The 25,920-nt window shown below is 34.5% G+C and overlaps 1 protein-coding gene and 1 pseudogene across 2 annotated transcripts; both read right to left on the bottom strand.

The window, feature by feature from the left end:
• Positions 1 to 3,857: 3,857 nt before the first annotated feature.
• Positions 3,858 to 6,985, bottom strand: LOC120213066 (probable polygalacturonase). Of its 2 annotated transcripts, none has more exons than XM_039211202.1 (6): positions 6,964 to 6,985; positions 5,886 to 6,203; positions 5,669 to 5,789; positions 5,420 to 5,594; positions 5,254 to 5,324; positions 3,858 to 4,719 (listed from the first exon to the last, which is right to left on the bottom strand). In XM_039211202.1, the coding sequence occupies exons 1-6, from the start codon at positions 6,967 to 6,969 to the stop codon at positions 4,052 to 4,054; spliced, it is 1,359 nt and encodes a 452-aa protein (XP_039067133.1). In that variant the 5' UTR covers positions 6,970 to 6,985; the 3' UTR covers positions 3,858 to 4,051. The 2 variants fall into 2 exon arrangements, with proteins under 2 accessions (XP_039067133.1, XP_039067132.1); XM_039211201.1 differs by lacking the exon at positions 6,964 to 6,985 and adding an exon at positions 6,367 to 6,402.
• Positions 6,986 to 12,506: 5,521 nt separating this feature from the next.
• On the bottom strand, positions 12,507 to 23,938 carry LOC120213358 (annotated as a pseudogene).
• Between the last annotated feature and the right edge of the window lie 1,982 nt (positions 23,939 to 25,920).

Below are 25,920 nucleotides of genomic sequence, written 5' to 3'. Positions count from 1 at the left end.
AACCGAATATTGAAACATTTAACACTTAATGAAAGCAATTAACTTAAAATTAATTATAAACTTATTAAGTAATCAAAACCGAAAGAGTCGATAACCTATATAAATATTAGTTCAAAATAAATATAACAATCAATTTTACACTCTTTTATTTGAAGAAAACAAATATGAAAACGATGATTTTAATTGTTTCTCCTTTTTCAAACTGTTTCATTAGGTACGACAAATGTTTTTAGGCTTGTAAATGAACTGAACGTTCAACGAACCGTTCATGAACCGTGCGGCGGGAAGTTCGTTTATGTGCGTTTATTTATTAAATGAACGAACATGAACAAGATTTTTTGTTCGTTTAATTAAATGAACAAACATGAACATAGGTCTCGTTCGTTCATTTACGTTCGTGAACGTTCGGTTATGTTCGTTTATGTTCGTTCGATTATGTTCGTTTATGTTCATTCTTTTATGTTTAACACAATCTTCTTAAATCAATTTTGGTGACCAATTTGTAAGTATCTTTAAAATATTAATCTGATATTCTGATGACCAACTCCATAATTAACCCAATTTTATTTGAAGATTAAATCCAATATGTTAACCTGTGAGGCACCTCGCACTTATATTCATTTCCCCCCTTTTTTTTACCAAACCTTATTGTTCACTGGAGAGTGGAGACGATCTCTGAAAGATTCAAAACAAGTTATAAAAACAAGTTATATTATAGTGCAATATAAAGTTTTACAGGTCTGTTTTCATCTCTTTCTCTATTTTATTTGACTTAATAGTTGATATGTAAAGTTATTGTGGGTATCTTCACATCTAAAACTCAAGAAAACATAATACTTCTTTCTAGAAATAGATGGGAAGATAAAGGTAAAAATCGGAAGTATATGAGCATCAGTAAAAAGAAAAATATATAGAATTTGCCAAAAAACAAAACAAAGGTTTCTATGCAATTTCTGAAAAAAGAGTGTAATAGCGGAAAATGATTGTTCATTTGTAATCATGGAACACTAAGATAAATGTTATAGCGTTAAATTAAAGTCATGTGAATCATTTAATATCTTTGTTTATAAATCGGGCAAAGTAAACGAAAGAACACAAGAATTTTAACGAGGTTCGGCAATGTGCTTACGTCCTCGGTGCCTAGGCGGCGCTAGAAAATTTTTATTCAATGATAATAGGTTTAGGTTACATCTCTATTTATAATAGAAAACCCTGGTACATAATTCCAAAATTAACCCTGTACCGTACCGCAAGGGCGCAGCCCCCGCACCCACAACCCACATAATCGTAACCCCCTCTACGAGACTTTCTTTGTAAGGATAGTTGATGTTCGCTGCGTTCGCTTCGCTCACTCTGCTCCATCCCCTGTCCTCTTTACCGGTATATTTATGAGACATACCTTACAATCTTTAAAAGATCGATCGAAATATTTGATATCTTCAAACAATTCATCACTGCTAATAAGCTCTTAAGCTATTTATCACTGTAGATTTGGTTGATTTGCATTGTCGACTATTTTTCATGAAAGAACAATGGAATGTAGGGTCTCCAACGTTTATGTTCGTGTTCATTTATGTTCGTGTTCGTTTATGTTCGTGTTCGTTTATGTTCGTTTATTTATTAAATGAACGAACATGAACAAGTTATATTCCTTAATAAACGAACATGAACAAAAAAAAAATTTGTTCGTTTATGTTCGTGTTCGTTTATGTTCGTTTATTTATTAAATGAACGAACATGAACATACATTCGTTCGTGTGCGTTCGGTTCGTTTACAGGCCTAGATGTTTTATTTTGACATACATGCAGAGATCAACTTGGTGCACGTAAAATTGTGGTGAATAATGTTTTTCTATTAGGATGTGAACCGCATTTAAATTTAAGTAATGAGTGCTACGAAATATCCAATAAAAAAGCATTGTCCTTTAACCAAAGGCTATTTAATTTTATAAAAAGACTTGCAATCCACACTTTCAGGATTACCGTTTGTTCTTGTAGATCTATATAAGATTTTTGAAGATGTTTTTAAATCGCCTACATCATACGGTCGGTATTATTTAATATTTAAGCTTCAATCATGGTCCTTATCAAATCAAAATTGATAATTTTTATTTAAGCTGGAAGATCTAAGTTAATGTTATGTAATGACAAATACTTCAAAATCGACTCTTTCCTAGTTTTAAAAGGTTGTACAGCGATAACATCTGCAGAGCCTAATGAAATTATTTGAAAAAGGAGAAACAAATTGAAAATGTAATTCATCACTTTCATATTTGTTTTCTTCAGATTAAAACTTCTCCTACATACAGCAATCGAGCATCACATCCACGCTCCTCCTACATACAGCAAGCTTACTAAAACTTCTCTTTTTGCATGAAATTATGAAAATACAACTTGAAGATCAATCCATGCATTTTTTTAGTCAATATGTGTATGGTGCTATATATTATTATTTAAAAGTAAAATAAAAGTTCACAATATTAAGATGTAAACCAAACTAATTATATTAACATGTCTTCTTAAAATTTAAGATGTGGAGAAGAATTAAGCTTAAATATAAAACTTATTAGATTTTATATTATTATATATGTGCACACTAAAGTTTTATATTATAGAGTACTTTTGACCCCAGTTTCAAGTTGATTTATTTAGAATCCACACAAAGTTTATCTCTTGGGTTCATTACTTTTTAAGTTATCCAAAGGCCCAATTCTGTTTGCCGCGTGCCAAAACATATTGGGCTTATGGTCCATTACATATATTTTAATATGTGAAATTCATGGAATGATATCCGTGGTGAAAGGAAATATTTTTATTTCTAGAGAATTTGAGTTCGAGTAGTTGCGTCTGCAAGGTGAATGTATGTTATTAATGGCTTAAAAAATTTCTGAACAGATACTACCTTATAATCACTCTCGAACTATTCAAAAACAATAATAAAATGTGAAATACAAGGTAAACTATTACGATAATCACCCAACTATCGGCATATTTTGTTATGTCGCCAAACTATAAAAGTTTTAATTTTGTTGCTAATGTCTTTTATTAATTCTATTTTGGTCGCTCCCTATTAAATAAAAAATGATAGATATGTCAACTTTAAATCAAACCAGATCAGATTAATTTGAATTCAAAATTGATTCGATTTGATCATGAAAAGTTAATAACATGAATATGAAATTGCCAAATTCAAAAATTGACCCGAACTGAAATTATATGTGTAAGGACGCGAATTTTAGAGTCAACATATGAAAGCTAACCTAAGATATCTATGATTAGATTCGTTAAAAAGATATGAGTAATCGGGAGAGAATTGTTTCCAATGGCCATAGAAATGAGATTTTGAGTTAAAATTAAAAAGGAAAATATTAAAAAAGATAATTATGGTATTAAGGAAAATCATGGCTGGTTTCTCTTAATTTTATCTCGTCTTATATGGAATTAAAAGAGAAAAACTGATAAATTAGCTCACATAACCTTTTGCATTTATCTTTGTTGTCTACTTGGAGGAATACACCTTCCACATGTGTTGTTATTTTTTCTCGAATAATTATAAGATAATATTTGTTTAATTAGTAATAATGCCCGCACATCTTGAGGTAATAATACATCAAAGCTATTTCCAATGTAATGACTAAAAACAATTTATTCATTCAATGTAATGACTAAAAACAACTTATTCAAACAAAATGAACCCTTTTTGGCATCTGTTTATCTACCATTTCCTTCGACAGTTCAAACCAAGTGATATAAAGATTTTACAATGCGAATTTTACCTGGAACAATGCTATAAACATGGAAAATAATTCAATCAACAATACTATCAAGTACCCCCAATAACTTTTTTTTTTTTTTTTGCTTTTTGTACCAGTGCTACCAAAAATTTGCTTACACAAGAATGAAGAAATTGAGCTGTACAAACAATCTGCAGGCTTGCACAACATGCCCAAAATGACAACATGAATCCACGAATAAATAGGTATTCTAGGCATTTGTTTTATTTGAAAGAATCTCCGAGAATTTTGTGTTTTTCTAGTACGGAAAGATGGCATCATAATATTGCAGCTTTTCCATTTGGCTTCACGAGGGAAAAACATGATGAAGATGCGTTGAAGTTCTCTAGTTCCGGACATGGTTTGGGGGAGACGGACTCCGAAAAGCCTGAAACGTATGAGCATTGCCAAGAATAGGACGAGGCAGAATCGATTGATAAGGAGATATTTGAAAGGCATGTAGAAGTAAACGGAGATTCTTGGATCCCAACGAAGTTTCCAGCCATATTTATGTTTGTGCCAATGATATTCTGTAAGGTTATTTTCTCCAATACTGGAAGAGCATCAGGATCGAACTTGTCATCTGGATGGGATCCGCAATTGCCGATGGCACTAAAAGCTGTTCCAACATTTAGCACTTCAGCATCTGATATGATAATCTCTTTAATATAACCACCCCTGCCCTTTGTTGTTCTAAACTCGATACCAGTCAACAAGCCATGGAGGTGAAGCTGCTGCACTTGGACGTCCGAAATGCCACCAGACATTTCACTACCGAAAGCAAGAGAAGAGCCTGAGGATGATTGAAGTTGGACCCTTCTGATGTGGACATTTGTTGTAGGTCTTCCAAAAGCAATGCCATACTCATCCCAGCCACTTTTGAGAGCAATCGCATCGTGACCCATTCTAATGCTGCAGTCCTCGATGCAAACCTTATCCGACGAATCTAAACACAGAATGTTAAGAACGATTCAGAAATCATTTTGCTGCACAACCATCCTTAAAAACACAATGAAAGATAAAGATTGGACAAACACTTGAGGTATAAAACAAAGACTTCAGCTCTAATAAACATAAGAAAACATTAGTAAATTTTAATATGAAATATGACCACTCACTAAGTACTAATTTTCCGTGCACCAAGTAATAGTTAAACATTCAATTTTTCGTGAAAGGTTTGACAGAAAAATTAACCTAAACAACTCTTTTAGTTACCATTTTTTTTCAGAGAGAGAGCGCAAGGCTCTTAACCTTGTGGTCGTGGGATCGAGTCTCACAGTGGGCAATTCATAATTCTAACTGCTGAAGGTCTCCTACGGAAGCTGCTCTCAACCTGGCGTTGGGGGCTGCTCTCAACCTGGCGTTGGGGGCAGCCTACTATCCTACCTCCCCTTACCCCATTACATATGGGAATAAGGTCAGCTAATTTTTTTTAGTTTGGGTTCTCAATACAAACAAATAGATATTAGTCGTCACGAACCTGGGACTATGCCAACAGTATATGGTGATCCTGGTGGAGCATAGACCGATATGTCATGAATGTGCACATTGCTGCATAACATCCAAGTAGATATAATTTAACTTTCTGGAACGGTCAACGGATCGGATAGAAGTTTAAAAGCAATCAGAAAGGTATACAAACAAACCTGCAATATACTGGATGAATGTTGTATGCAGGGGCGTTAAGAAAAGTAATGTTTGAAACAAGCACATATACGGAAGACACAAATTCCACGAGGTGAGGGCGGGTATAGTTTAAAGAATGAGATGTGAACCATTCCCACCAAACCGAACCCTGTCCGTCTATGGTTCCATTATCACCTAGTGCAAAAAGCATGTGAGTTTATCTGAGATTCAATCAAGATTTTAATGAACATGGTGGAGACCAATCTTACCGGTTATTACAACATCATGCAACATGTACCCATTTATCAAACTCCGGTATCTTTTTCCGGGAAGTTCGGTTCCTCGACCATACGAGGGTAAAGGTTCAACAATGTCCCAGTGAGATGGATCCTTAACAAAGTATGAAACAAAATCAAGGTCAAAAATGGTTCCTAGTAATATGTTTGTATTGGAAATTCATGCCTAAAAATATAGGAAAACAAATACCTGAGATCCAAGAATGACTGCACCCTTTTCCATGAAGAGAGTGAGATGGCTCGTAAGATTGAAACTTCCCGTAAGCCATCTTCCAGGCGGCACATATAGTTGGGCGCCACCCTTGTCTGTAAAAGACTTGAGATAGAAAATGGCATTCTGAAAGGCGATGGTATTCAACGTTTTGCCATCGCCGACAGCACCAAATTCCAAAATTGATACACTATGCGGTCTCGAGTTCAATGTCGACTTAAGATCACATTGTCCGTTTCTCACTTCTCCATTAACTCCGATAGCATTGCACAATGCCAGCAGCAACAGCAATGCCACCTACATCACAAGTTGAATGGAAAAACGGCGAACCGTCGATATTCTGACACTAATGGAGATAGATGATTCGAAAAGAAAACAATAATATGCAATTAAAAAAAGTTCAAGAATTTCACATCAAATAAACAAGACAATAACAAAAGAGAATCAAACCCACATTCACCTTAAAAAAGCTCGAAAACATATCGAACTGATAAGTGGTAGACAGTATCAAAACTATGTAAAAACATCTAAAATACAACACAAATGGTAGCAGCAAAAGTAGATTCGCCTCCTAAGGTAGTGAGGCCAAAAGAGAAAACTGCTAACAAATTTGTCTAAACAAAGAAGAAAACAAACTTTGGACATATTATACAAATCTGATGAATTAATCATGATGGGTGATTGTCAAAATCAAAGGGAATTTACCAGGAAATTAAGTAGACATTAAAGCAAATACATAAACTGCAAAAAAACAACAACTATTGAACCGTTATAAATTCCAATGTCAAAGATAACTCCAAAGTCAAGGAAGATGAACAAGTTGGAAGTTTTCAAATCTAATGAAACTAAAAATGTGATAACAAAGGGTTGTATAATGAACTGAAATTTCACAAACTCAAGAACAGGGTACAATGATGGGCAAATCCAGTTAGCAAAAAATCCCAGAAACAATTCAGCAAATACATAAGATCGAAGCTTCAGTACTTATTGATTTGGCAAATCCAAAGAAAAAAAGAGAGAAGAAGAATCAAATACAAGCCAAAAGAAACGTACTTACTGGCATCTTTCACACGTCAACGGCCACAGAAAAACTGAGAGATAGAGAAAGCAGTGAAAAAAGAAAATTTGATATAGTTTCAAATACTTAACAAAGAAACAAACTGTAGAAATAAAAATAAAATAAAAAAAGAGGAGAGGAAGAAGAAAATAAGAACCGCAAAAACAGGGGTGCTTTCTGTAGGCATGTGGATTATGAGCATTAATCATATATAAAAGACACAAAAATAACACTTTTTTTCCTACTTCTATTTGGAAGAAATGACAGCTTTTATTTATTTTATTTGTTTCAATATTCATCGATATGAGCAGTGTAATCAAAGATAATAATTGTAATAAATTAGCAGTAATGGCCACTAATAACATGATTGAAAAACGTCTGTCGCCGACAAATTTGTTTTTAAACGGCTCGGTTAAGAGAAGATTAGTGGGAGAGAGTAAGTGATTGGTGGGTTTAATTTTGAGAAAATTTGAAGGTTTAAGAGGTAGGTTTTGTGGGGGAAGAAGACCCAGAGTGACACGTATGGGGGTAGCAGGCAAAAGGGGTGAAACGCGGGGTAGGAGAGGAGAGAGCATGTGGGATGACAGGGAAGAGGGGTAAAGTAGGTCCCTTGTTCAATCATTGAGGAAATGCAAGCCTGGACTCAATCACTTGACAGTACGGGAAGTCACAACACAGCACTTCAACAAATGAATAAATGATCATTTTTTTTAAATTGATAAAGTACAGTATATATTTTACTAAGTATTTTGATTATTAATATATTTTAAATTCGATTTTTTATTAAAAATTTAGTGATTGTTTGAGTTTGACATTAATATGTTTATTGAGATATGATAAAATATGATATCAGAACCATTTGAGTTGTATTTTATATTGAGTCTATGTTTATGTTATGTTAATGAGATAGTATTTTAAACATTATATCTTCGAACATTGCTTGAAAGCAATCACAGTGCCAGCATGTAATATTAAAATATGATTTTATCATATCTTAATCAATAGGTTAACGTACAATTCAGACGACCATCAATTATTTTAATGAAAAAATATGAGTTTATAACATATAAATTGTCAGATAACTCAACAAAATAAAGCCATATAGTCAAATAATTATATTATAATTATTAATAGTTGAGAGACTTAATAAAATAATACCTTATAATCGAATATCATTTATATACTTTACCCTTTTAAATTCAATAGAATAAAAATATTTTTTGAGCGTCCGTCATATGGAAAAATATTTTTAAAAAATAAATAATAATTTTAATCTTTTAATTATTAATATCTAATTTATTAAATTAGAAAGGAATCAAGATTTTGGCAAAATTTGATGGTCAGCCTGAGCTGTGTCAAAACGAGAATGTACATATATTATTATGAAGTTTTCATACTGCCATTTGAGTATATATTATATGGGAATAATTACAGGTCATCATTGATGTATGTCATGGAAATTGAATGGGAGGGACAAAGTGGGAAGTTCATATAGGAATCAAAGTTTGATTTTTGTGCAATTGGGGCACATAGAACAGAATAAAAATTTATGAACCTCATTAATTGCATTATTTCTTTGGGGGGTAGTTGACCTGGTCAGAGGATAAGAAGGAACACTAACCACTGTCTTTTCAACATCTTCACAAGTTTCGAGATCGGGTGCTATGAGTTTTTAATTATATTTTCAGTCCCTCATCATTCATCCTAATTTCAAAGGTCCCTTTAATAAGATCAAGTCCAATTCGATTAGGCTTATATTTTCTTCAAAAACTCAAGTTACATATACTAATTAATCCATCTATAGCTCGAATCAATTATCTAGTGTTGACTTTAAAATTTAGAGTGAACAATATAATTTATCTTAAGATAGTCAACATTTTAGCATCTCATAATAATGAACAATAATCATTGACTTTAATCATTTATATTTTATATTTTTAATACTATTTTTAAATAAAATTGTTCTTAACATATATTTATATATAATAATTTCAAATAGTTTTAAGGGTAAACTATGTATATCATCACTAAACTTTCTTATCACTCATATTTTATTCATTATACTTTAAAAGATTTTAATTTAATTGCTCGGCTTTGAACATTGAACTTTTTATCACACTATCGTTTTCTCCCTAACTCTATGCCACTCTTTACCACCCATTTGCTGCATTTGGAGGCGTTGTTGGATCTTATCCTGACCTTACAAAGAGTTTTCTGAAGTGAAGACACGTGTATCCATGGCAGCGAAACTTCATGGTGTTGGCTCGCTCGAACAACATCCACAATGATAAGAAACAACTGAATCTCATACAAGCTGCGGTGGCATCGACTTTGGCTTTTTCCGTTGGTGCGATGATTCCACTATTGGCTGCTACTTTTATAAGGCAGCATAAGGTGAGGATTGCAGTGGTGGTTTTTGGTGGATATCGTTGCTTTGATGGTGTTTGGAGTAGTGAGTGCTTTGGTTCAATGAACCTCCGTTGGAAAGTCAAATAACTAGGAAAATTTTGAGTTAAAATGCCATGTTATCACTTTGTTGATAAATTGACAAAGTAGTTAAAAAAGTTTAATGTATAAAGATTAATTATTAAATTGAAATAATTGAAACTTGAATGATCAAAATAGGAGTGAGAAGAAAGTTGGTGATGTTTATGTAGTTTACCCTAATTTTTCCCTTAAATATTCCCTAACATAAAATTTCAATTTCGAAATAATCAAAATCCTAGAAGAAAAAAACTTAAAAAGTTTATTATCTAAAAAACTCTAAAAATCATTAACGTAAAATAAAAATCGAACGTAAACAATTTTCTGAAAGACATACTTTGTCTAATGCGCTTTTCACTTATTTTATTTATTTGATGTTACGTATGATAAAAATGGGTCTACTTAATTGTTTATTTTTAAAAAAATATAAATAATGCAATACATATAATTTTACATGGTATAAATAAATATCATATTAATAAATAACTTTCAAATAGTATTTTTAATAGGATATTAGAGAAGGGTGATATAAGAATAAAAAAGCCTAAAATTTTGATACATGTAATAATGCGAAAAAGGGAAATTAAGCATTGAGTCATTGGTTGTCGGTTCCTTAGGATACTTCTGTTATGAACACCTTTTTGGGGACCACTTTCTCAGCTTGATTTGGACTGCTACAAAACCCCATGAATAAATCTTCACTATTCACTCTGATTACAAACCTTTTGAATTGTTTCTCAGTTTGTCACCTAAAGTTTCATCCCCCAACCCATTATTACAGAATAATAAAATCTAGCAGACAACTTTTCTTACTTCTTTCATCACTTTTTAATTTTATTTTTTTAAAAATTTATAGAAGCAAAATCTCTCTCTTAGTGGAATTTTCATGTGAATGTGTTTTCTACTATTCAATCTCTTGTTTTCCCTTACTTTCTTGTTATATATACTAACATTCCCAATAGTAGAGTAATTGGATAACCAAAAATTCATTCAAAGCTTCTAGATGAAATTTGCCATAAATTAATGAATCTTTAAGATACTAACAGATATGAATATGAATGATTCATCTCCCTAAATCATGTAACACATCTCCCTCGATCAAAGATGATACATCATCAATTAAAGAGGGTGCACTCAACAGCTAGACTACCGGTAGAACGCTCAAAAGGAAAAGGAACCATGTGAAAATAGCCTAAACAGTCCCTCGAGCTTTGGGAGAGTTTGGAAGCAGCAATCTCAAAATCCAAGGATGATACCAAATTATGGCTAAGATTTCTTAACTATTCGTTTTTCTTCTAATATTTGTTATTCAATATTTATATTTGACCCAGTAAAAACAATTGAATATATTCTTACTAAATACTTCAAGTTTAAGAAATAAAATAAAATTTAGGGTATGCTATCTGAATACTTTAGTGGGTGAACTGATTTGTTACTTTTGAAATTTTAATAGAGAAAACGAAAAGTCATTCAAATATTAGATATCATTTGTATAATCTATCCTAAAATTTACAATTAGGCTCTAACCTCTTAACTAACTATATGAAAAGTAAATCAGAGACGTGATATGGTAAAGCGTATGCTTTGAGATCTTCAAATCTTAAAAAAGCTACAGGGTTAGTAGCTGGAAACCATAGGATCTAATCTGATTTACATTGTATCAAATTCAAATCCATAGGAAAGCGCACGTATATTTGTTGACTGGATTTTGTATGACTGATGGATTGGATGTGGAATGAATTGTTTGTCCCCACTGATGAACATGACATGTTGGGACTTCATTTCATATTAAAACACGATAATGAAGAAGGTGAACCCAACATCATTTCAAAATACCAATTTGTTCATTTCATGGGATGTTGTACCATGACGCAGTCAAAATTGTTTACGAATACATAACAGGTGGGGAAATATAGATTTTTTTTTAACCATTCTTGTTTAATACTCATTTTCAACGCATATCTGAAAATGGGTTTAAGATACAATCCTCAGTGGACCTAAATATATGGGGGGGGACATGTAAATTGAATATATCTGTAAAAAACGCATACTCCTATCCGACATTGGAATTCAAGCAGCAAAGATATTGTTTTTAACCCTACAAGACAGAAGCATCTTCTAGTGAAAAATGTATAAGACATCATCTGTCTTCTTGTTTTGTATACAACGAATCAGTAATGAAAGTAATAGAAACACTGTAGAATTGGAACTGGCATTGCACAGTTTTAACATTAACACTGAATAGAAATACAATCCAGGACTCCAATATTCATTGGCCTTTGTTTTTCCATTTAATTCTTTGTTCACTCAATGCTTTATTGTTCATTGGCCTTTTTTTCTAAGACAGGTTCTCATCTGAAGTTCATTAACCATTCATTTAGTTTTGCATGTGGGGTGTGTTGAAATTTAGATAAATGATTGAATTCTGTCTTGAAAGTTAAAAGCTACCAATACAATGTCAACTGCAAGAAATAAATGTAAGCTACCGATGAGCATGATCTGGCAGAGTATTGATATCTTGGACCAGTAATATCATATGTTAATTAAATGAAAGCGTGTTCCTATCCATTCCCATATCACCATATCTTGCTTTTCTTATCAATTATTGCCTATTTGACTAAGAAAAGGTTAATCCTTTTTGTCCCTTAAAAAGGAAAAATAATAATATTTGTATTGATAAAATATATCTCTAACCTGGTGTTTCATGTTATTGAACTTTTTAACAAAATGATCAATAATTTTTTTGTCATATCTTCATAAGGGCCATTAGCATTCATAACTTTCTCAACTTCCTTACTTTTTTTAACCTCAAACTGAATAAATCTATGATTAATTTTTTTCTCATACATTTGCTTTTAGAAAAAAATGAAGTCAAGAGCTACTAAATGGCACATTTACCAAAGAGGTTAGCATCCAATATACAGACACTAGTATATATCTTTGTTCATGTGATCTAACATTTTTCCCCATGTTCAAACACGTATATCAGACATATAATTGGGGAAAAAAGACTAGGATATACATGGATGACTTTCAAATTACAAAGCAGAAGGGAGGTTTCATCTCTGCAACTGCTCAGAAATGTTAGGGGTGGATGCTGCTGCTGTCCCGCCATTCTCGTTCCATTATCCACAGGCACAGGCAGTCCCCAGCTCTCTGTCTCTGAGGGTTCTATGACTTTAATGGACCCATCTGTCAGTCCCACAGCTAACTGATTGACTTCCTCTGGGTGTGTCGCGACTACAAATGCGTGTATGGTTTTACTGTAACAGTAGAACATTTAACTAAAAAAGCAGAACAGTGTTTCTTCATATACACTCATCCATATACGACTATACGTCCTCAGCACGAAGGAACAATGTCGTCCACTGATTAGACCTCCTCGACGCGAAAGAATAATGTCATCGTCAGGTTTGACATCGAGCAAATCATTTAAAGCGACCAGATCTCTTCAACGTGAATGAGGAGTGTTGTTTTCAACATCAAATTATCTCCAGGCAATTAAACTTCCTCAATGTGAAAGAACAGTGTTGTCTTCAGATACAATCTTTCAAATACGACTAGCTAACCTCAACATGAAGGATAGATATAGGCGGATGGTGCAATACGACATTGGAGCTTTAGACTATCGGCATCGAACACTCAAATGTTGCCATCAGTAAAAGTAGTATAAACTAGCTGGCTGTTGCAGGAATATGCTGCACTTGATATAGGTGAAGAAAGTACATCTTGGGGCATCCACTGCAATATAAAAGAGCATTAAAATTTGTTCACCACATATATTCAAATTCATTATCTAGGCTGTAGGCCTTTTACCTGTCGAATGCATTCCATCTTGTTAGTATCATATACTGCAAGTACTGTTTCATGACACACTAATAGGCGAACCTGATCAGAGTGAAATTCCACACCAGTGGGACCCTGAGGGGCCTCTCTAGCTGGCAGTTGAAGGGAAACTGAATTTATCTTCTTCCAGTTGCCAGTGTTCCAAAAGAAAAGCTGCAAAAGAAGGAAGCACATAACACTAATTGTAATAAAGAACAATAAGGATCACTGGTCATATATATCTACCAACTAGAAGAGAAAATACAAAGCATTAGAAAAGATTAGGGCATAATGCAAGAGAATGAGAAAAGTTTGTTTCAGGCAACAGAAATTAATTTTTGTCTTTGAGCAAGAAAATAAGCATGGGAAACATTTCGTAAGGTATTAGATACAATGATCTCATTTTCAGTAGGGTGAACTGTTCGTATAATGTTCATTTGTTAAGCTAAATAAACAAGTATGAACAAAATTTTATGTTCATTTAATAATCGAATGGACCCGAACAATACAAAGGTGTGTTCGGTTCGTTTATGTTCATAAACAAGCTCGTTTATAAACTCATTTATAAACTTATTTACCTGGTTCTTCTTTTCATTTTATTTTTTTATATTTTAAATATTAATGAAGATATGGACTAAATTGAACACAGAATAAACTTTAGAGTTCAAACTATGAAATCTAAGGAGTTAAAGGACCAATGGTGTAATTTCACCATTTCCGAATATATAAACGAGCATGTTTACTAACACCAAACAAACATTTTTGACAATAATAAATAAACGAATATGAACATATTAAAAAATAAATAAACGAATACGAATACAACCTTATATCTGATTCATATACACCCCTAATTTTCAGAATCCGACGTAGTAAAATTACTCTTATTATATAGGCAACCAAACCAAAGCAAATGCAGAAACAAGTATATTTGATCTCTTTCCCATGTCTTCATTAGAAATAACGATATGCAGATATATGCACAACCAGACAGAGTGATTCAATGGTTTAAGAATACCCGAGGGTCAGCACCCGAAGAAACCAAGAAGTTATGACTGATTGAAAATGCTAAACCAGTGATCCGGTTTTGGTGACCATTCAATCCTGTTATGACCTAAAGGGAAAAAGTACCTCTTTTCATATTGAATATAAAATCTGTAAAAATATTCAAATATATACTTAAATCATCTATCTTTTTCTCTTTGACACAACAGTATATATGGATGACTAAGTCTTCCATTCCAATTACTATCATATTATTATCTTGAGGATGAAAAGCCATGAAGGTCGAAGAAGTGGCAAAGATTAAAATTGTAATTACCTACAAATCAAGGCAATATCATATCAAGCAAAAAAACACTATTGATGGGATCATATTAAACATAAAAATATTAGTTACCTCGAATGTCATCATATTAAACAATGAAACCCTTCCACCAAATGCAGGCATTACATGTAGAAATCAAAGTAAATATTAGTTACCTTGAATGTCATGGTATTAAACAATGAAATCAGTCCACCAGACGCAGACATTATATAGGAGTCATTTTTTGACAGCGCTAGGCATGGAACTACATATTGGGGAAAATATGGGACATGAATACTCATAACAAGACCAGTGTTTGGTTCCAGAGTTGTGGAATAATGCTAGCAGTGGCCTACAAAACCACATAAAAAAAATTACACAGTTTTCTACCAATCATATGTAGAAAACATCACATGAACCTTCATATATAGTTTTGCATTTAGAATTGTATGTCTTCAAAGTATAAACCACCTTCCCGCTAGCATTTTGTTCGCTTCGACACCATTTCGGACTCCATTTGAGCAAAGAGCAAGAATCCCGACGCCAGAATTTGTGTAAAGAAGTCTAGCAACCTTGACATACAGGCAATTTAAAAATCACAGAAGCAATAAACTGAAAAAGACAACCCCCTGAATAATTACATATATTTATTATATATTTGTGTGGGAAGAAGAAAAAGAGAGAATGGACAAAAGAAACCTTGCTAGCAGTATCCGAATTGTGTGGCAAGGTGACTGTTGGACATTCAGTAGGGTCAACAATCTCTGTTAGTTCCCAAGGTTTGGTCTTATCAGACGCATCCTCCAAATTTCTTGGCTTTTCAGTGCCTCTACTCATTCTCTCAACTCCATCCTATAAGAAATTGTGATTAGAATTAGATTCTAGTTTAAAATATTGTAGAATTGCATCTGAAGACAAGAAAACTAAACTGCAGAGCCGGATACATGATCCATTACCAAGAAAAAGTTGTCAAAAGAAGCTCAGTACAAGCAAATGCAAAGCAAGTTAGCATTGTGATGCAAGATAAAACCTTTATCTCAAGAGGTATTCTAGATGCTTCATAAGATCGAGCCTCCATTGCCCTTAATGCCATAAGACCATTGACATTTGCAAGAACCTTTAATCCATTGTCTGCTGTAGTAACAACAAGCAAATTTCCTTGTTGAATCTCAATCAGGGAAGACTCTTGTTATAATATCGTAACGATGATTGTCGGCAAACAAATAAACACGATCGAAAAGGAAAAATAAAGAACACCATACGTGGTTTCCCCCTCAAAGGGGTAATCTTCTGTAATGGACATTGACGGATCCAAGCTTTTTCTAGGCTTGGATTTAGTCTTCACATCGACTTGGTTATCATAAGTACCAACTTTGCTCACAAATGTTTCACCTGAGCAATATCATGCATAGCACGATCTCGATCATCAATGATAGTTCATCTTCAAATTCATTATGTTCACGAAATTGAATTCTTTTCTGCTTCACATAACCGTTCTGACCAGGGTTATTTTATTCAATAATGTTATTTGTCACGGTGGATGAAACACCAATTATATTATCTAAAACTGTTGAACCTTGTAGAACATAAAACTTGGTAGTCTTTCTCTGCCCTTTCGACACAACAAGAGAGTCCTTGCAAATTTTCATAGCTCCGCCTTCACTAGAGAATTTGTACCCTTTTGAATCTATAGTACCTAACAAAATTAGATTTCTACTCAAATCTAGAACATGTCTCACATTGTTCGAACAATCCCATCGAACATCTTAATCTTGATTGTGCCAATACCTATGAATTTACAAGGGACATTATTTTCCAAAAATACATCACCTGTATAAACAACTTCATACGTCGCAAACCAGTCACGATTAGGTCTCATATGAAAACTACTACCAGAGTCAAGTATTCAACCATTACTTGTTATAAAGTTGTCGTCAGCCGTAACTAGGAGTTTTCTGTTATCGTACTCCTCTACTATACCGATCTCACCAGATTTCTCAGAGTTATGCTCTCCAGCTTCTCTTTTGATTTTATTTTGTAACTTGTAACACTCCGATTTAACATGACATATCTTTTTACAATAAGACAATTTTTACCTTGGTTGGAAGATTTTGTTCTACCCCTTCCAATATTATTAGAAGAACGCTCACCTTTTCTCCCACTGTCTGAGCTAGTCGATTCATGCATCACGAGACCATCTGCCTAGGGCTCGAAACCATATACAAGATATTTCATCCTGTCAAACGAGTGCAGACCATTGTAAACTTCTTCAAGAATGAGTGTTTAGTGATTGTACAAGATTGTATCTCTGAAAGACGAGTAAGAAGGAGACAGCAAACATAGGAGGATCAGTCCTAAGTCTTCTTGATCATACTTTCACTTCTAAACTTTCTAGATCAGAGACAATTACATTGAATGCGGTCAGGTACTATTCAAGAGACGAACCTTCCGCCAACTTGAGCGAATAAAGACGCTGCTTTAGGTGCTACTTGTTGGTTAATGATTTCTGCATGCAAAATTGCTCCAATTTTGTCCACAAAGATGCAACTGTTTTTTCTTTCAACACATCCTGTAAAATTTGATTTGATAAGTGTAAAAGAACCTGAGAAAGAGTTTTACGATCCTTACGCTTTTCCTCATTCGTCCATTGTGTTACTGACTTCTCATCAAATCTTTTTATTGCATCATCGAGATCTAACTGTACAAGAATATCCCGAATTTTCACCTGCCATAGCGAGAACCAGGTGTTTCGATCCAACAGCGGAATATCATACTTCATTGTTGCCATAATCTTGAACCCGAAGCTCTTATACCAGTTTGCTATAACATCGGAACGATGATTATCGACAAATAAATAAACATAATTGAAAAGGAAAAACAAAGAACACAAGGATTTACGTGGAAAACCCAATGAGAAAAACCACAGGCAGAGGAGAAGAATTTTACTAATATGAAGGAATAAAAATACAAGAGGATTTTGATGAAAGAAAAGAACTTGATTTCTAACCATGACCCTTAGTATCTATTTATAGGAATAAATACTTGATTACAAAGAAAAACTAAATAAAGTAGAAAACTACTTTAATACAGTTTTCTAATTTTAATCAAACTCAGTTTACTACTTTCCCAATATTTATATATTAATTAATTTGTGTCACTTTGAATTCGAGCCAAACTCTAACAAATTTGTTATATTTTACCCAAATTATAATTGGTAATTAAGTTGGATTTTATTGTAATTGTTTTAGGCAAGAATTATTGTTGATAAAGTATTTGACTTTATAAATAGAGAATGTCTTAGCTTAATTAGTGAAAGATAATTTTTTTTGAAGAGATGTAATCTTTCCGAGATTTCTGTAACTTTTGGGGTTTATGTTACAGAGATAGTTTTGTAGAGATTGAGAGAATTTCGGGTTACATCGGGTTTTGGGATACATATGATATAATGTACTTGTACTCTTCGTGTTCTCTACATTTGTAGTGAATTCTTGTTCATCTCGCCCGTGGAGGTAGGCAAGGTCGAACCACGTTAAATCTCGTCTCTTGTGCATGTCTTATTTTATGTTGATATTGCTTTGATTATTTTTCCACTTTCATATTATAACAAGAGTGGAAGAGGTGGAGAACCTGTTCGTTGAAGTGAAAAATTATTTTTGTTGAGTTTGGTTGTCACGTCAAATTTTGGTGTTGTCTCGAAACCTTTGCACTTTCAGAATTCGTGTCAAGGTGGAGATTTGTTAGAATTTGACTCAAATTCAAAGTGGCACAAATTAATTAAAATATAAATATTAGAAAAATAGGAAACCCAATTTGATTAAAAGTATAAAACTTTATTAAAGTATATTTCTACTTTATTTAATTTTACTTCGTAATTAAGTATCTATCACTATAAATAGATACTAAAGGTCATGGTTAGAAATTAAGTTTTTTCCTTTCATCAAAATCATCTTGTATTTTCTTCCTTCATATTAGTAAAATTATTCTCCTCTACCCGTGATTTTTCCCTTTGGGTTTTTTACATAAATCCTGGTGTTCTTGTTTTTCCTTTTCGATCGTGTTTATTTGTTTGCCGATAATTATCGTTCCAATATTATAACAACTCTATACATCCAAATCCAGATTACCAATTTGAAATCAAAGTATTTACATTCAAATAGATGCAAAAAAAGGAAGCTCAAATGAAAATTGAGATGCTAACCGGCAGTTCCCCCCCCCCCCCAAGCTTCTGTGCTGGTGAGAATATCCGTATAGTCCATATCCACCAACTGCCAAAAAGTGATTCTTTGTTGTGTCAAATTGTACTACACCACTAGTGTTCTTGCTAAAACCAGAATATTTCCTCTTTATTTTTCCCTCACTGTCATCCCATTCAGCCAAAAATGAATCCCCATCTTTACTTGTCCCACAAGAGAATAACCTGAATTAGAGGGAGGACAGTTCATTAGTTGCTTCTCTTGTATAGCTAATGAGACATATAGCATCAGTTGAGAGGAAAAGACCAACCATTTCAGGTACTACTTATATTTTCATCTACTTACCTACTACCATCAGCACTATAGAGCATTCTGCCACACCATTTTCCAGGAGCATCATTGTTAATACTCGGGATCGGATTGTCATATAGCCAAACCTTGATTTTTCCATCAATGGAAGTTAAAAATATAAACTGTAACAATATGATAGAAGTTCATGCAATAGCTTAATGCACAAACAATTACAATTGAGGAACACGTTTATCAAGTCCTGATCTGGTAAAAGCTGATTAATAAAACATGAAACTGATAAAATGTAAGGCAATAATACAGATGCAAACATTTTCCAAGGCTTATAGAAGGGATATGACAAAATATGCACTGACACCACTGCCTTCTGACCTTCTGAAGAGATGAAGTTCCAGTATACAAAGTAAAAAGAACAGTACAATTTATCATCTATTATGTAGTAATACATATAACTGATATGTGATGTCACAGGTTTAGTAGTTGTAAGTATTTCTGATACAAAAAGCTGTCTTGTTTCATCTTACAGATTAGAATACAATAAAATTGCATCACATGGTTACACGGGCAACATGTAATAGTCAATTGCAGCAGACACAAGGTACTTCTACATCAAAATGTCATCTTATCCACAATAAAGTACCTTCCCTTAATGCATAAAATATCTTCCACACTTCATTAAAAGAAACCTCTTACCGGAAGATTTTCCTTCTGATGAGGACAAACAGAATACACAGGTGCCTCATGGCCTTCAAAATTACAAAGTTTGCTTCCATTCAAACCCCACACCTACAGATTGTTATTGAAACTGAGAACAAATGAAGTTCAAACAGAAAATGAACAAACAGTTCATTCTATTCACTTTCCTCACCTTTATTAGCTTATCATCTCCACAAGTAACAACACATAGTTTTTTGTTTGGTAAAGAGAAAGCTATATCGTTGACACCACCCACATGAGGATCAATCTATCAGAAATCAGAAAGGTATCAGTTTACAGTTAAGAGTAATACTTCCTTAAGAAAGAAATAAGAAAATGAATTAGATAAATACCTCTAGACGTGGACAAAGATCATTAGACACTTGATATGCATGCAAATGAACAAGATGTTCCTTAAATGCAATTCCTGTAACAAGAAAATTTCAATGAAGCAGCCCAAAACTGGATTTATTAAAGGAAAATCACTTTTACTGCACGTACCAATCAAATTTCCATGTGAGCTCTATGCTACACGGTTTACAGATATGGATGAATCTTTATCAATTTTAGCCTGCAAAAGATCTCAATTATAATCCTAAGAGATGTATATTACCAAAATTCCAGCATTCAAGAAGTAGCAAGCAAATGAATAAACCTTATCCTGTTGCAAGAAAATTTTAAGATGGAAGAGAATGAGGAGATAAAAAAGAGACACACACACACAGTCGATTGAGTTACGAGGACATGGTTTGTCCTTAAAGTAGAGTTTTGAAGAGGAGAAGTAATTTAAAAAGGAGATGGGCCAAGTCTTCAGTAACAGAAACAATACGAGTGCTATAATTAGTGAAGTAACAAGCATTTATGGACACAGGAGATTAACTTGTCAAATATTCAGACATATTTATCTCAGTCAAATGCAATATTCCTACTGCTTTCAGTAATAACAAGATTTTTTTTTGGGGTTCAAAGATGCAATATCAACCTTAAAAAGACCTGAACAAGCAGCCATATCCCATATCTTGAATGGTTCTGTCAGTTACCTCTCGCGCTTGCCAAGTTCCCACAAGGAAATTTCACCATTGCTACAACCAACTATTAAGAAAGATGCAAAGAAAAATAAGAAAATACAACCTATTGCAACAAAACTAAAGGAATGAATGTTGATCTAAAAAAATATAGGTAAGATGGTTTTGTAAAGTTCTATGCGATCTTACCAGTGAGTAACGAATGATGAGAAGGATGGAAATCCATGCTTGTCGCGTTGGATCCCTGGTGAATGGTACAAGCAACAGATTTGGGTAGGTCATCAATTGACCATGAAGCTTGATGAGCAGGAGCAGGATATGTGACCTGGAAACATCAATTAAGAATCCAATTAATTGATATCATACGTTACAGCACAATAGCTAAATATGTAGGAAGCATCTCATCAACAACAAATTTACCTCACCAACAGATTGTGCAGACCGCAACCGTTTCTTTGACAGTGTATTTGACTGTGTTCTCGGACGTTTCAAATGTAGAACTGAGGGAAAATTGATAACCAAAGAAGATTATGACCTAAGGAATTAATAAAAAATGACTCTCCTCAAATTAAACTTAAATCAATTTCAAGGATTATAAGACCAATGTCCTTGAGTCATTATTCCCACATTTTTACTAACAGGGGAACAAACAAAAAGATGGCAGAAAACACAAAGAACAGATATAATACACGTTCCAGAAAAATTTACTCACATGAATAAGATATATGAAGGAAAAAGATAGAACTGAGAGGTATCCATCCTTGAAGGAAGTTCATTAATTTTACCTTGATTTTGAGGAACAGGCAAGGGTGAAGCAAAAGCAGGAATAATAGAAGGTTTGATTGCTGAGGAAGGATTGGCATTTACCATCCAGCATGCTAAAGCAGTAGGATTAGGCGGAAAAGACTGCATACCATAACAGGAGACAAAAATCATTAAATTGGTCAGCCTGAGAAACATACGTTAAGGGGAAAAAAAGCATTAAAGTAAAGATTTGGATCATACTCTACCATGCACTCCAAGTGGAGCATAAGCGTTAAGGGGACGAACAACGATGATCAGTGAACATGGATTTTACATCCGGATTAGGCCTTGGATTCTCACACTGCTGGTGTTGCCAAATCAAACTGCAAATAGACAATCAATCAGATTCAACAACGTCCACTCCGTAATTACGACAAAAAATTGTCATGTAACAAGATGCAAAAATCAGCTTTGATTAATCAAAGTTCGCAATCGAGCTGGCATCAACGTAGGGAAGAAAAGCTTTTCATTGGTCAAGGGATTTGCCTCTATTAGTTTCTTGACCTGAACCGACATTATGCTCCAGGATGATTTAGTATCACTATAATTTGATAACTGCTCATTTTCCCTACATTATATTAAAAATAAAACAAGTCAAAACTCTTAAACTATAATTCAACATCCAAAACCAACCTTCAAATCCCACAGTCTTCATTACTTAAAGTTCCCAATTCCCAGTATTGAAAGCTGGGAAATTTCGTTGTTAAGGTCTTCATTAGAAGTGGAAAAAACTTTCAAATCCTTCACTAAAATCTCTGCAGCTTTAGCTCTTTCATTACTGAAACAAAACAAAAACCAACAAAAAAATTATATATAATAACAACAAATCCAAGATATTTGACCTTACCTAAGCAAAAAAGGGGAAAAAACAAAGATTACCGGTACAAAGCTTCTAGATACTGCTGCTTTCTGATCTCAAAAAAAAAATCCTCGTTGAATATCCGTTATCATCAACTTTAGTGAACCCAGAAAGGTATTTCTCAACTTCGTCCCAGTCTCCGGCGAGAGTTTTCTCTTCGAAATATTTCATGTTGAAGAAGAATCCCGATTCTTGCTCTAACCTGTGAGGTCCACCACAAAACGAAACAAACTCCCTTCAAAATGACGACAGAAACAAAACAAAAATGAAGGTGAATTTAACAGCTTACCTGTGGACGGTGTCTTTAAATTTTTCTTCTTCAAGGAACTGGAGAATCAAAAACACTATATCTCTATGAGACTGTGAGTCGACTTTTCTTCTTAAATTCCTTTAAAGAAAATCTTAATCAATTGAGGTATAAGAAACTAGGGGTTTTGGCTTTTGATTTAAAGAAAAAGAAAAATAGAGGGAAAGAGGACGAATTGAAAGGGAAATAGGTGATTGAAACGACGGCGCGTGTAGGAAGTTGGCGGCTGGTAATTTTTAAGGTGGGAAATGGGACTGGTTGGAACGGTTAACGGTGGTTCCATTTCATGCTTGGCGTTCAACGAACTACAGTTGAGAGAAGAAAGAGAAATTATTTTCCCTTCTTCAATGCGTTTTTGGAGGGTATCTAAGTTTAACAACCTATCTCTCGATAAGTAATTTACTTATCAATATTCTTGATAAGCTCGTTGTCCTATGAATTTTCTGAATCAATAAGCACGTGAGGTTATGCTGATTTTCGAGCCATTTCTGTGTACAAACGGGTCTTCGTAGAATCGGTTTGTAATTGAGTGAGAATGGGATTTTGGTGATCACGTGGGTATAAATTAAAAGTTTTCTGGACGTTGTTGAATGGATTGTGATGCAGACGACGACGACAACAACAACAAAACCTTATTCTTATATCTAATGGGATAAGGGGATGTAGGATAGTAGGCTGTCTCCTAACGCCAGGTTGAGAGCAGCTTCCGTGGAAGACCTCCGGCAGTCAAAAAATTAAAAATAAAGATAAAATACAATGCATACTTAAATAAATAAATAAAATACGTAGTTGAACAATCTTCATATGCAGTCCTCATATGTACGTCTGTAATGGTAAGTAATCCCTGCAAATAAATCCCTGCATAAAAATATCTGCATATAGACAGAAACGTAAGACCCGGCTAAAATTATAAAGAGGAAACATGTTGAGCAGTATACACAAAATTCAATGATAGCAGGCTTCGAGAAGGGATAAAGTCAAATGGGTTAGAACCTAAACTAAGGCAACACTACTCTACTACCTTAGTTCTAGGCCTTCATAAATTCCAATGACAGAAACGTATAAAAAGTATAAGTAATGAAATTACTACAAAGACATTAAAAGAAGACAAAGATGATACACGGATGTGACTCACCCTACTCGGTTACCTTGGTCTTTAGTCGCCATAATTTCCTATCAGAGGTCATGTCCTCGGTAAGGGCTAAATCCTTCAAATCAGATCTCAAGCAGTCTTTCCATTTCCGCCTTGGTCTACCTCTCCTTCTGGTACCGTCGACTGTAATCGACTCTACCCTCCTAACCGCATCCGATGGTTGTCGTCTTTGGACATGCCCAAACCACCGTAGTCTTCCCTCCCTCAATTTTTCGGATACAGGCACCACCCCCAAGGACATCCTAATAGCAGAGTTTGGTGTCATGTCCCACAGTGTTCTACCACATACCCATCGAAGCATTCTCATTTCTGCAGCCTTCATCTTCCTTACGTGATCCTTCTTGATAGCCCAACATTCTGATCCATACAGCAGCGCTGGTCTTATTGCCATTCTATAAAATTTTCCCTTATGTTTTAGAGGTACCTTCTTGTCACACAAAACTCCAGTAGCAGCCCTCCACTTTAGCCATCCCGCCTTTATACGGTGAGAAACGTCTTCATCTACACCCCCATCTTTACGTATCATAGACCCTAGGTACTTGAAACAATCCTTTGAGGGGAGAACGTGTCCTTCTATGCATATTTCTACATCTTCATCGTTTTGGTTCCCACTGAAGTTTGAACATAAATACTCTGTCTTTTCAATATTGATCCTTAGACCTTTTTCTTCCAAAGCTGTTTTCCAAGTATACAGTCTACTATTCAACTCAGTTTTAGTTTCAACCACTAAGACAATGTCGTCAGTGAAAAGCATACACCATGGCACACCGTCTGGTGTCGCACAATAGATGTCGTCCATAATCAAAGTGAAGATATAAGGGCTAAGAGCTGACCCTTGGTGGAGTCCGATTTCCACCAGGAATGCCTCGGTGTCATCAACTGTAGTCCTGACATAGGTAGTAGATCTATAGTACATATCACGAATCGCGCGGATATAAGCATTTGGGATCCGTCTCGTTTCCAATGTCTTCCAGATCGTATAGTGGGGAACGCTATCATACGCATTCTCAAGGTCAATGAACGCCATGTGAAGATCTCTATTTTTTTCCCTATATTTCTCCATAAGCCGTCGAAGTAGATGAATCGCCTCCGTAGTAGACCTGCCTGGCATAAAGCTAAATTGGTTTTCTGAAACCCTAGTAATCTGTCTCAACCTAGCCTCTATCACCATTTCCCATAGCTTCATGGTATGGCTGAGTAGTTTAATACCTCTGTAGTTGCCACAACGTTGGGGAACGCCTTTATTCTTATAGATTGGTATCACCGTAGACTCTCTCCACTCCTCTGGCATCTTGGCAGTCTCTAGAATAATATTAAAGATGTTGGTCAACCACTTAACTCCCTCTTCTCCTAGTGCCAACCACACAGTGATATGAATTTGATCTGGACCGATAGCTTTGTCCCTTCCCATCTTTCTAAGAGCCATTTTGACTTCCTCAAACCCAATCTTACTTGTAGGGCAGTCAATGACTGTTATATGATGGTCGGCTGACCCATCAACGGTACTATCTCTACAGGGAGAGGCACCGTCATTAAATAAGCCAAAGAAGTAACTACCCCAAACCCTCTTAATATCATGATCTTTCACTAAGAGGACACCATTGTTGTCCTTAATAAACCTAATGCTACCTAGATCCTTTTTCCTATTCTCCCTGGATTTTGCAAGCCTGAAGATGCCGTTTTGACCTTCCTTAGTGTCTAATCTCTTGTACATTTCCTCGTATGCCTTATCCTTTGCTTTAGCCTCCATTTTCTTGGCTTCCCGCTTTGCCTCCTTGTATCTTTGTTTAGCTTTCGATCTTTCTTCGTCGTCAGTGCATTGTAACAACTCCTTGAAGCAAGTTTGCTTTGTCTTCACCTTAGTTTGGACTTCGTCGTTCCACCACCACGATTCTTTATGTTCCTTGACCTTCCCTGTCGACAACCCAAGGGTGTTTTGCCTACCTCTCTGATGGAATCTGCCATATTTTTCCATAAAAAATCTGCATTTTTTGAG

This window comes from Hibiscus syriacus, unplaced genomic scaffold (assembly GCF_006381635.1).
Source record: "Hibiscus syriacus cultivar Baekdansim isolate YM2019G1 unplaced genomic scaffold, ASM638163v2 tig00110020_pilon, whole genome shotgun sequence".
NCBI classification, from domain to species: Eukaryota; Viridiplantae; Streptophyta; class Magnoliopsida; order Malvales; family Malvaceae; genus Hibiscus; species Hibiscus syriacus.
Note: the sequence above shows the minus strand (reverse complement) of the source record. Positions and strands in the feature narration are given on the sequence as shown.